The 11,214-nt window shown below is 58.1% G+C and overlaps 1 protein-coding gene across 1 annotated transcript in view; it reads left to right on the top strand.

The window, feature by feature from the left end:
- BAIAP2 (BAI1-associated protein 2) overlaps positions 1-11,214 on the top strand; it is a 37,094-nt gene that overhangs the window by 3,106 nt on the left and 22,774 nt on the right. The window contains exons 3-5 of the mRNA XM_009886825.1: positions 9,676-9,737; positions 10,034-10,105; positions 10,857-10,994. Of these exons, the coding sequence (XP_009885127.1) occupies positions 9,676-9,737; positions 10,034-10,105; positions 10,857-10,994 (272 nt within the window). The remainder of the gene's footprint in view (positions 1-9,675; positions 9,738-10,033; positions 10,106-10,856; positions 10,995-11,214) is intronic.

The raw sequence follows: 11,214 nt of genomic DNA, 5'->3' as shown, positions 1-11,214 counted from the left end.
CCGTGTTGTTTTCAGCGTCAGCCACTGCTTTACCCCATCCACGGGCTGCTCCGGCGCGGCCGTGCACAGCTCGCTGGCTGCGGCTGCGTTTTCATGGGGACGCAGCGAGTGTCTATGGAAACCGATTTTATCGCTTGGATTAAAGCTGCCTATAGCAATCTGTTTAATAAATAAAACAAAAGAGCCTTGTGTGCGATGCATGCAGCAGCTGAGATTGCAAGGGCTGGGCAGACCTCGCTGTCTAAGGGCTGCCCCTTCTGCCCCTTCTGCCCCTTCTGCCCCTTAAGACGCAGCAGCTCTGTCCTGGCGGTGAAGGTTTGGGAAAGCCTTATCAGAGGCGGCCCCGGCGGGTTTTTTTTTGGCCTGGCGTTGAAGGTTTGGGAAAGCCTTATCAGAGGCGGCTCAGGCGTGCGAGGGCAGGAGCCCCGGGGCCCACAAACCCTGCCTGCCCGTCAGAGCAGCTCCAGCCTTTGCTCGCCCTCAAAAACCGCCTTTGGTGTCTTCTGGTGGTCCTTCTTCCTCGCCTAAGGACGGCGGTTTGACAGCAGGCATCCTCAGTGCCCTCCCGCAGCCCCCCGCCCTGCATTCGGTGTGTGGCCGGAGGATTTGGGGGTTGGTTTAAAATGTTTCCGAATCACTGCGCCGTCCCCTCTTGGTGCGAGCGGGTTCGAAGGAGGATCGTGGCAGCTCCTGCTCAGCCCGCACCCGTGACGAGCAGCTGCTCCCCGGACCTCTCGCTTTGTTGATCTTGCCGATATTTATTGTGGCAGCTGCTCCGTGCAGAAGAAAGTTAAGATAAAATTTCTGGCTGCAGTTTACCGGAGCTGATAACAGCCGGGGACACAACCCCCTCCCAGCGGGGTGTGGAAACAGGGGCTGAGAAATGTTTTAGCTGAGGCTGCGCTCGCCAAAGGTACGGCTTTTCCTGGGAACACCTTTACATTATCGGTCCCTGCGCCGTGATTGCTGATAGTGCCGGAAAGGAGCGCTGGGTCTGGGTTGTTTCATGCCTTACTGGAGGCAGCGGAAAATGGGGGTGTCCATAACTGCCACTTGGTTAGAGTGGTGCCCCCACCGCTCCCTCCCTGTGTCACTCCGTGAGCGAGGGGACAAGGAAAGCTGCTCCCAGGGGTCAGGCAGGACCCTGGGATGCTCTGGCTGTCGCATCTGTTTCCAGCCTCCACAGAAAAGAATGTGAGATTATTATATTTTTTTTCCCATCCTTAACCCTTTCTTTTCTGAACGCTGATGGTTTTCTGATGCCATTTCTGGGACAGGAGGTGTCAAAAGAACATAAAAATACACGTATCCTGTATCTAAGAGGTGATGAAGGTGGCCACATCAGTCCCTAGCTGTCCTGTGATGCTGCCCGTGCCGGGGTGGCTGTGGGGGCTCAGGACCCCCTGGGTGACACCATATGGCCCAGGACCAGCAGCTCCAGTGGGTTCCCAGCACCCCGGGAACTGGGTGAACACCTCAGCAGCTGCCCTGTGCTGGGAGAGCTGCTGTGGCTTGTGCCATCGGTGCTCAAAACTGGCCGTGTTTTCATGTCATCGCCTCTCCTGTGGTACACATCACTCTGAGGAGTTGCTCTTTGATTAAAGGTGGGCACTGGAAAACTGCCCGTCCCCGGCAGCGTGCAGCCGTGCCGGCTGTCCAGCGCAGCAACCCGGGCTGGCCCGTCCTGCTCGATGCTGGCTTTTATTTAAAAACACATTACTGTGATGATAGTGATGCTGCACGTTTGTCTTACTGAAAAGAGTTAGCAGCATAATAATGCCACCTCTGAGCCTGGGTCTCTGCTCGCCGGCTGCTTAGCACTGCGCATTTTTTGTAAATTCTCCATCAGATTTTAGCAACTGCGTGTAGACAGGATAATCCCGGGTGGTAAGGGAGAACCTGGCGATAATAAAGTACTTGAGCTGTAATCGGCTCTGTGGCTGGAGTTTTCGGGTGCAGGCATCTGGCAGGGCCGTCCCTCTGTCCGAACCCCACTGCCGTGGCATTCCCAGGAGCCGGATCGCTGGGGAGGGATGGGGGAAGCTGCCACCCTCCCTGCTCAGCTCTCTGGGCTGCTGCCCAGTTTCTGGTCCTCGGAGGGTTAAACCCATCCCCAGAGTTCCTCTGAGAGGGGTTCCTTGTGCCGTTCCTCACATCCTCAGTGGTTGCTGCGGTGGCTTTTGGGGAGCTGAGAAGCTGGCGAGAAGAGCACGCACGCTGCGTGTCTGATCAGTGAAGGTTTGCTCTGGGCTGGATCCGGGAACACTTTGTAGACCCTTCTGAGGAGCTCCAGTCACACGTGTGCAAGTGCTTGGATGACTCTGGCCCGTGTCTGGCTCCTGCGTAGGTCCCTCGGATGCTACTCAAAGTGCTCTTCCTTTTGTCCCCCTTTAAAACTAGCACACGGCAAAGTCATTGGAAGGGGTTTTTTCTTCCCAAGAGAACTTGCCTGGTGAGCGGAGCCGAGGGCAGTTTCCACCAGGCTGCGGCTGAACAGCACCTGCAGGAAACTCCTCCAGGGCTGGAGGTGGGTTTTGTTTTGGGGTTGGTTTTTCTGGAAGGTCCTCTTGAATTAGTGAATGCTGCTCTGACTGAAGCACAGTGCTATGAAAGGTGCAGGACATGCAGTAATTAGTCTTCCATTGTTGAGCTGAAATGAGCTTCTGGTAGATAATGTCTTCTGATACACAATTGACATGGTAAAATCGGGACCGGTGACACCTTCATGATCCAGTTGTCTGCTATGGAGCTGTATGGCCTCAGTAGAGGACGCTGGGCTTCAAGAGTTTTAAACTCTGTACAGCTTTTAAATTGCCCATGGGCATCGTGGGGTGATGTGGGGTTAGAGCCATCTCCACTGGGAACGCTGGAGCTGGGCACGGAGCCTGGTCCTGTCTGTCATGCTGCCGTAGAACCAAGGTGCCACCAGCCTGCATCCTGGTGGGACGGCCGACCTGGCGGCTCCTGGCGAGGAGCAGACCAGCCTGGTGAGCTTCAGGCTCTTGTCTTCACCACAGCCCCGCAGTCTGGCCCGGCTCTCGGCAGCAGCGCGGCTCGGAGGCTTTGTGCTGCGCTGAATCCTCAGGGGAGAGGGATTAATCTGTTAATTGGATTTGCAGTTGTTTTGGGTAGATGCTTCCTGCAGCAGCGGAGATGCAGATATAGATCCCGCGAATGTCAAAGGTCATCACAGCGTTCAGCGTATGATCGGGGACCGCCGGAGCTGGTGGTGGCTGCGGTGCCCGATGTCCGCTGGGGACCTGCCAAAGCAGTGCCCAGAAAAACCAAACCTGAACTCCAGGAAATATTTGCCTGTGACAGGTGACCTGGTGTCACTGCAGCGCGGTCCCTCTGCCCATGGAGACCAGCTCCTGGGTGGGAGAGCAGTGGTAATCTTGTTGCTTGATCCTTTTAAAATGGGACTTAACGGTGCACTTAAGGGCTTGTGGGTAACAACTTTGCGCTGGTGGAAGAACGGGCGCTCTGGACCTGCGTTTCCACCTGCGATTCTGTTGAAAGGCCTCATTTGCCAGAGAAATTGTTACAGAAATTCAGGACTCCCTCCAAGCTGTGTGGTTCCCTTAGGGAAGGAACCTGTAAGGAACGGGCTTGCTAAAGGTGCAGAAACATGAGAAAGACCTCTTAAAAACTGCTGCCCGCCTCAGAAAGGGACTCTTCTGCTGCCTGCAGTGCCTTTTCGCTGCCTTCAAGTCTTCTGATAACAAGCAGACTGCTGTAGCAGTAGGACTGTTCTCACCAACCTGTGTTTGGGTAAGTAATGGTGGAGGTTCGTTAAATGAGCATCTGTGCAGAGCATGTTGCCTGGCTGGAGTTTCTAACGCGTAGCAGCTGCGTGCAACGTTTGGGTTTCACCTTCGGTGGTGACATCTTCCAGGGATGCGTACCTGCTGCCTGCCCGGGCACCGAGCCCGGGACAAGCTCCGGCGCGGATGCTCCATCCTTCCCTCCGGGGAGGGGCGGAGGGGCTGCGTGTGTGTCCGTCGGCTGTTTTCTGCCATCCGTCGGCACTGCTGTGCGTTTGGCAGGCTGTAGGAAGGGGCACAGCTCGTCGTGTGGCCAGTCCTGGGTCCTGGGAGCGATTGCCCCCTGCCCCCGGTGTGCCGGACACATGGGTTGGTGGTGTCTGAGCCTGGTGGCTCCAGGTTGCTGCAGTGAGATCTGTGCAGCCGTGTTCTCCTCTGTTAATTAATCCTGTGCCACCGATAGAGCTGCTGCCAGAGCAGTTGGGCACCAGGGATTTGCTGGTCTGTATGTCATGATACATCATGATACCGATGCACCATCTGTACGCACTGGGGGTGGCCGCTGGGAAGCGGAGGGTGTCACAGGTCACCCGGGTCTCGCATCTGTCCGTGGCAAAGGTGTCAATGGAACTGCTCAGCCCCAGGGAGCCGGTTACTGAAGATGTGTTGTTGAGCTTGCCCGGGGAAGCTCTTGCTTTCCTCTTTACCTTCTCTCTCAATAAATAAATAAATGTCTTAAGCCGTGCCGAGCAGGGTTGAAGCAGAGGCTGCAAACAGAGCTGATCGTTACAATGCTGATGAGTCGCTGATATAACATCAGCAAATCGGGTACCATCCTTTGGGGCTGTGAGAAGTGAAACCTTTTTGAAGAGGAAATAGGTGAATCAGCGTGGAGAAGCTGATTGTTTCCCCGTGCTCGTGTCCTTCCCACGGCACACACGCGGATCTTCCCCCCCCAAGTCGTCTTGCAACTGAATGTCAGGGCTGATCGAGGCAGAGCCGCCGTGTCGGGATGAGGTGTTGGGCTGTGAAGTGCCTCTCTGCGGCTTGAGGGCTTGTCTGTGGCACGTGCTATGTCTGCGGACTTGGATCCAAATGCATTAATACGAGGGAAGAGAGAGGGGGGAAAAGACTGCAGAAGTCCCTCAGCCGCCTGCTTCTGCCTTAAATCTGGCTGGATGAGACCTTCAGCGCGTGACACGACGTGTGAGCAGGGTTACTGCCAGTCTTTACAGGAACGGGGGGAAGCCCCGTGCGATGTCAGATAGCAGAAGAGGTGAACTCTTTGTTTCGTCCTTTCGCGCTCTTTATTTGGGGTCTGAATCTCCGGAGCGAGCGATCTTGATGGGGAGCGATGCTGATGGTGCCGCATCCTCCATCTCACGGGAGCAAGGAGTGATGCTGGCGAGGATGCAGTGCTTGTCAAAGCATCCCTGCTGCTGGGCTGTTTTTTTCCGTTGGAGGACAGACTGAGCTGCTTCAGCCCTACGCAAGCATCAACGTGTTCCAGCTTGGAGCAGTTTGGCTCCTTCGCTGATGCATTGTTTGGTATTTTTATTAAAAATGACTCTTATTTAGCTCAAGAGAAGCGGGAGGAGGGAAAAAAAAAAATAATAAAAATTCTTAGGTTTTGAAAACTCCAAAGAAAAACCCCATGAAATGGGTTCCTCCTGCTCTGCTTTCTGGAGGGGCAGCTGGCTCGCTGCGGGCAAGGCTTGCCGTGCTGGTAGCAATGGGAGGGATGTGGAACAACCAGTTTGGCTGTTCCGGGCTGGGTGTGGTAGGGAAGGGCCCACAATAGCCCCTATAGTTCTCCCAGAACGATACTATGAGTCAGACCCGACGTAAATAGCAACTCCTCCTTGTGCTTTGCAGCCCTGCAGAAAGGTGTGTGAAGCCCTTGCGCTGCGCTCCTGCCCTTCCCCCGTCTTTATTTTTGCCTGTAGGCTTAGGTGAGATGCTTAACTTTGGGTTTTTTGACCCTAATGGATGTGCATTTTGGCAGCCAGGCTGGTACGGGCGCTTGTGCGCTCTCGCCAATTCACAGCATGACCCGAGCTCCTGCCCCGTTCTCTGCCCTGCTGCGCAGCGGCAATTACCGTGTTTAACTTACAAACACCACTGGTAGGTGATGCGAAGCGCCCGTGGCGTGGGCGGCTGTGCCGCTGCCGGGCTGGGGCGTGCCGTAGTGCCGGCTCTGCCGCCGAGCTCTGCCAACGCCTCGCAGTATCTGCCGTGGGCGCAATGCCGACGACCCCTCTTCTGAGCCAGGGTTTGAAATATTTAGGCTTTCCAACTGCTGCAGTATCTCTTAGTCACAGTTTAACATCCTCCCTGCTGCCAGGCTGGGTTAGTCTGGGCGGTTTTGGGGGTGAAATGTCTGTTAAGGGCTATCAAGGTCTGTAGCCTTTTTTGCAGTGGCGAAGCAGCTCGTGGTGAGGAGGCACCGGGGCGTCGGAGATGCTGTATGTGAATTCACACAGCGCCGCAGCTACTATTTAGGGGATTTAGTTCAAATCCTACTGCTGCCCCGCGTGGGCTCCCAGCGCCGGCGGAGGCCAGGGGAAGCCCAGAGCTGATTCCTTCGGAGCCGACGGGGCTGTTTCAGCATGGGGAGAGCCTCCAGAGGAAACTCTGGTGCCTCCGCACAGCCCAGCACCGGGCAGGCGTCCAGCCGCCTTCCTGCGCCGCGCCGGCTGCACCGCCGTGCTCACCTTGAGCCGCTCTTGGCACTGGGCTGGCCGCGCCACCAGCAATGGCATGGCAAACCGGCTGTGGCAGGGGAGCATGGCGGGTGCGAGGGGACAGCAGCATCCCCTGGGCTGGGCTGGGATGTGGAGTGTCTGGCAGCAGGGAGGCTGTGCTGGGTGGGAAAGGCTTCGCACCGCTGCCCGCTTTGATGTGGGGCTGAAACGCCCCACGCTCTGGCTGCAGTGAGCGCCGAGGGGTGGTGGCGGGGGAGAAATTGTGAACAAAAAGATGCGTATCTGGTGAGAGGTGCCCCACGCGCGGCTGCTGGGAACAGATTAATCCCCTGGTGAGGGATGCGGTGGGAGCAGAGCCATGTGGCCCCTGTGCGAGGCGCTGGGTGCACTCAGTGCTGGGTTTGGGGATATGTGTATTATTTCTGAGCACCCTGCTCTCGGGGTGGGTTGAGAGCTCAGCAGCGGTGGCAAGAAAGCCCTCGGCCAGCCCCACGCCAGCACTCGCAGCCGCGGTTCCCACTGCAAACCAACGGGAAGCCAAAGGGAGAGGGGTTGGTGCGAGCTTTGGAAATAATAAGCGAGCCACCCTTGCGCTCATATATACTCTTGAAAAAGCAATCTCGGCCAAGCGACGGTGCTACGTCATTGCCTCCTTGCAGTGGGAATTGGTGCACTTCCCATGATTGAGCTCTCGCAGCCCGACCGGAGAGCAATTTCCTGGCAGTCTGATGGTGGTGACCCCTCGCCCGGACCTCCCCGTTCATGCGTGAAGAAGCTCTTCTCAGCAGACGTGCGTAATTGCCGCAGCCGGCTGCCCGCTCGGCATGAGCACCGGGGGCTGCTCCGCTTTGCTCGGCACCTTGCGAAGCGGCTGTGAAAAGAGCCGCCCCGGTGGCTGCAGAAATCTTGGTGCACAGTTTCCTCCTGGCGAAGGAGCAGAGCCGCAGCTGTGCTGTCGGGTCACCTCCTCGCTTTGCGGGACGCTTTGTGAATCGCCACTGTCTTGAGGAGCCGAGCGGTGCACACGAGGGGACGGTGGCCCCGGTGCCAGTCGGCACTGGCTGGGTGCCTGCCGGTGTCACAACTGGTTTTATTACTGCATCGACCCATGGCGGACGGGACTGGTGCCCGCCAAGGACAAAAAGGGATCAGATTTTAATGTTTGCAGGAGGTTTTGAGACATAGTGTATGGTGCAAAGTACGAATTGCTTCAGCCACAAGAGCAAAGAAACGCTGGGCCAGGTTGTTCCCGGTTGGCCGGTGGTGTTGACACTCAGCTGGCGTGCAGCCCGTGTGCCGGGGACGGGCTGACCGAGAGGTGGGCTGGGACGGGGCTGGCCCAGCATACACCATCTGGTTTTGTGCTGAACAAGGGTCCCAATGGTTCCCTTGCACCCATGAGACACTGGTTTGGCTCATCCCAGTCTCCACTGCTGGGGTTTGACTCCCTGTACAGAGGATGCAGTTGTCCCAGAGCCTGGGATGGACCCGTCCTCTGCTGAGAACTCACATTTTCCTTCACTCTCTAAATAACACCAAACCCACAGCGTTTGCTGCCAGGGCTGGGCTCTTGCTGGAGCAGGACAGGAGCAAGCACCCCGCGTGGAAGCAAACCTGGGCGCTCTCCCAGCTGCGGGGGGGTCTCTGCACGCCGGGGAAGGGGGACCCACCGTCGGGCGGGATGAGGGCTGTGGCTGCACACCCCCAGATCCCCAGTGGGTTCCCGGGCTCGTCCCTGCCGAGAGCTGTCATCTCCACCTTGAGCCGCCCCGGGAGCATTGCCCCATCTCCTCCCGCAGGTTGTCCTGGGGCCCTGGGGCTGCTGTCCCCTTCCCATTGCCTTTCCCATCCCTGAGCTTGCTGTTCTCTCATTTAAAACACCACATGTGTTTTTATGGGCTGTACACTGGGGGCTTTGAGTTATCCCAGGTGCTGCTCTGCTTTTTGTGGGAGGGGATGTGGGATGCCACGTCCCTTCGGAGAGCCCCTGGGGGTGTTGGGGGGCTCCCAGCCACCGCCAGCTGCCGGACCTGCTGGGGCCAAGTCCCGAGACTGGAGCAGCTCGGGGACACAGCTCTTGGCTTTCAGTTTGCAAACAGCTCTGTGTTGGCTGGAAACCTCCTGGGAAGCTGCGACCCACCACGCTGGAAGTAAGAGCTTCCTAACTCGGCCCTTAGGAAAAATAGCTGACGGAGCTCAGCTCTCCCTGAAAGCTTGCTCTGACCCGGAGAGCGTGCTTTTAGTCAAACGGTAGCACTGGCTCTTCTAAAAGACGCTGCCGCAGCTCCTGTGAGTGTGTCTGGCTCCAGCCACGCTGGGGTTTTTGCTGAGGCAGGACACTGCCCTTCCTCCCAGGAAAAGTGCGGTGGGTGTGTGACTCAATGCATTCTGCGTTTGAAAAGAAAAATTAAAGGCCGAGACAAAGCAGAGCTGGGATCCCTTGGCCTGTGGGACCGACCTGTGGCGTTTGCCCCGGCTCTGCCCTCGCTGCCGGCCCAGGGCAGAGCTGCCAAGCACAGCTCAGCCACCACGGTTGAACGGGTCCAGTGGTTTTTAAGGCAAATATTAACTTAGGGCTTCGCTGTGTTTGCAGCCCCGTGACCTGGATGGAGTCCCGGGGCTGTGTCTCTTTGCTGCCCGGCGGCTGAGGAGAGGCCCGCGGGTGCTCTGTGCTCAGCCCTGGGCCCTGCGCGCTGCCGGGAGAGCGTCGAGCAAAGCTCCTGGTGGTAACGGGGCTGTTTAAATCCCCATCTCGGCTATCAGTGCAGCATCTCTCGACTCCGCCTGCTCCCTTCGGTGTCTGGACTGTGAATCAGGTCGAGGTGATGGACCTGTCGTGGTCCTGTCATCTCTGGCTCCTTTGCCGCGTCCCTGCGGCTAGGCCAAGGGCTGGCGTGGGCCGTGCCGTGGCTGGGGTGGCCGATGGCACGGTGGGCCACGGGCAGGGCCGCCCCTGGGTGCTGGGGTCCTGCTGCTGCGTGTCCTCGTTTCTCTTCGTGCTACACGAGATGTACGTGTTTGTCCAAGTGTCTCAGATGGTCATCTGCTCACCAGAGCTCCTGAAGACGGGAACTGGGGGTACCCCAGCAGACCACCCAGTCTGGCTGCAGACCCCTCCATGCTAGCAGGGTGCTGCCTGCCCCGGCCCCGGGGTGTCCCCCCAAGCTCAGCATCTCAAACCCCTTCCCCACCTCTTTTACTTGCAGGAGACGTGCTCTTCCAGATGGCAGAAGTCCACAGGCAGATCCAGAACCAGCTGGAGGAGATGGTGAGTGCCCCAGCGCAGCGTGCCGGGCGCTGCCGGTGTCACAGCTGAGCGAAGTGCTTTTCTGTGTCTTGTCCGGGTGACACTGGACCCTCTGAAGCACATTTGCTGAGCTGCAAAGGGTCTGGCCCGCTTGGCCGTCCACTTCTGCCCCGCGGAGTCCCTCTCTGAGCATCCGTCTGTCCCTCGCTGCCGTCAGCCTCTGCCCTGTCCGTACAGCCCCTCTCCCCTGCCCGCCCCCCCCCAGCAGGGCTTGCTGGCTCTCCCCAAGGAACTGTGTCTTCTCTTTCTGCCCGCAGCTCAAGTCCTTCCACAACGAGCTCCTGACGCAGCTGGAGCAGAAGGTGGAGCTGGACTCCCGCTACCTGAGTGTGAGTTACGGTCTCGTGTGGTCCCCCAGCACTGGCGTTGGCTTGGGCCACGGCCCCCGTTCCTGCTGCCCGGCTCCCTGCTCGGCGGTGGCCATGCCCGGCACTGCTCGTGCCCCCAGTTACAGACAGGTCCATGGCCATCACACACATCATGCACAGAACAGTGTCTTCCCCAGTGTCAGACTACTGCCACCCCTGTTTGCTCTGCAGGCTGAGGGGATCCTGCGTCCCCCAAAGTCCGGGGGGCGCTGCTTGCAGACTTGCATGAAACCAAAGCAAGCCGACGGGTCGAGAGGCAAGAGGGGCTTTGCTTAACGGGGGAACGGAATTGTCAGGATCAATTATGTGTGTCTCACTCAAACGCTTTCGAGCAGCTCAGATGCTCAGCGTGGTGCAACCTCAAAAAGAAAACCGTGAATGTGTGTTCATCTCCTTCACGCTGTCATTCACCTCAAAGTGGCTGAGCCAAGGGCAGCACACCCCACGCTTAGCCGGAGTGCGAGGAGCGGGCAGCCCGGCCAGCCCCATGCCTCACGTCCCAAGAGTTAGAGGGCAATACCAAGAGGCCATAACATCTCCAAACTACGAGCAGTTTGCTTTCCTTGCTTGTACCATCCCAGTTCCAAATGCAGTGAGACACTCAGCAGTGCATTGATGGTGTTTCAGATCTTGCTCCGCTCCAGGTCTTGACCTCCAGCAGGAGCCATGGCCGAGGCTTCAGCTGCTCAGAGCTCTCTCCTGTCGCATCCAGGCTGCGCTGAAAAAATACCAGACGGAGCAAAGGAGCAAGGGGGACTCGCTCGACAAGTGCCAGGCAGAGCTGAAGAAACTTCGGAAGAAGAGCCAAGGCAGCAAAAACCCCCAGAAGTACTCTGACAAGGAGCTGCAGGTAGGACCCGCGGCGCGGGGGGTCAGCATCTCGCGCAGGGTAGCGCGTGCTTGGTGTACCGCGCGCTCGAGGTGGCCCAGCTTGTGCAAGCCTTTAGGTAAGGGCTTGCTGTTTTCTTTGGAGGAGCGGCGCAGCAGCGCTGGGGGAGCGTGGGGGGTGTGGGAGGTGTGGATGGGGAGGGGGCGGCAGGCTGTGGTGGGCTCGTGGGCACCTTTGGGGC

This window comes from Charadrius vociferus, unplaced genomic scaffold, assembly GCF_000708025.1.
Source record: "Charadrius vociferus isolate BGI_N301 unplaced genomic scaffold, ASM70802v2 scaffold1116, whole genome shotgun sequence".
Classification (NCBI taxonomy): domain Eukaryota; kingdom Metazoa; phylum Chordata; class Aves; order Charadriiformes; family Charadriidae; genus Charadrius; species Charadrius vociferus.
This window is presented reverse-complemented; position numbering and strand designations above follow the sequence as displayed.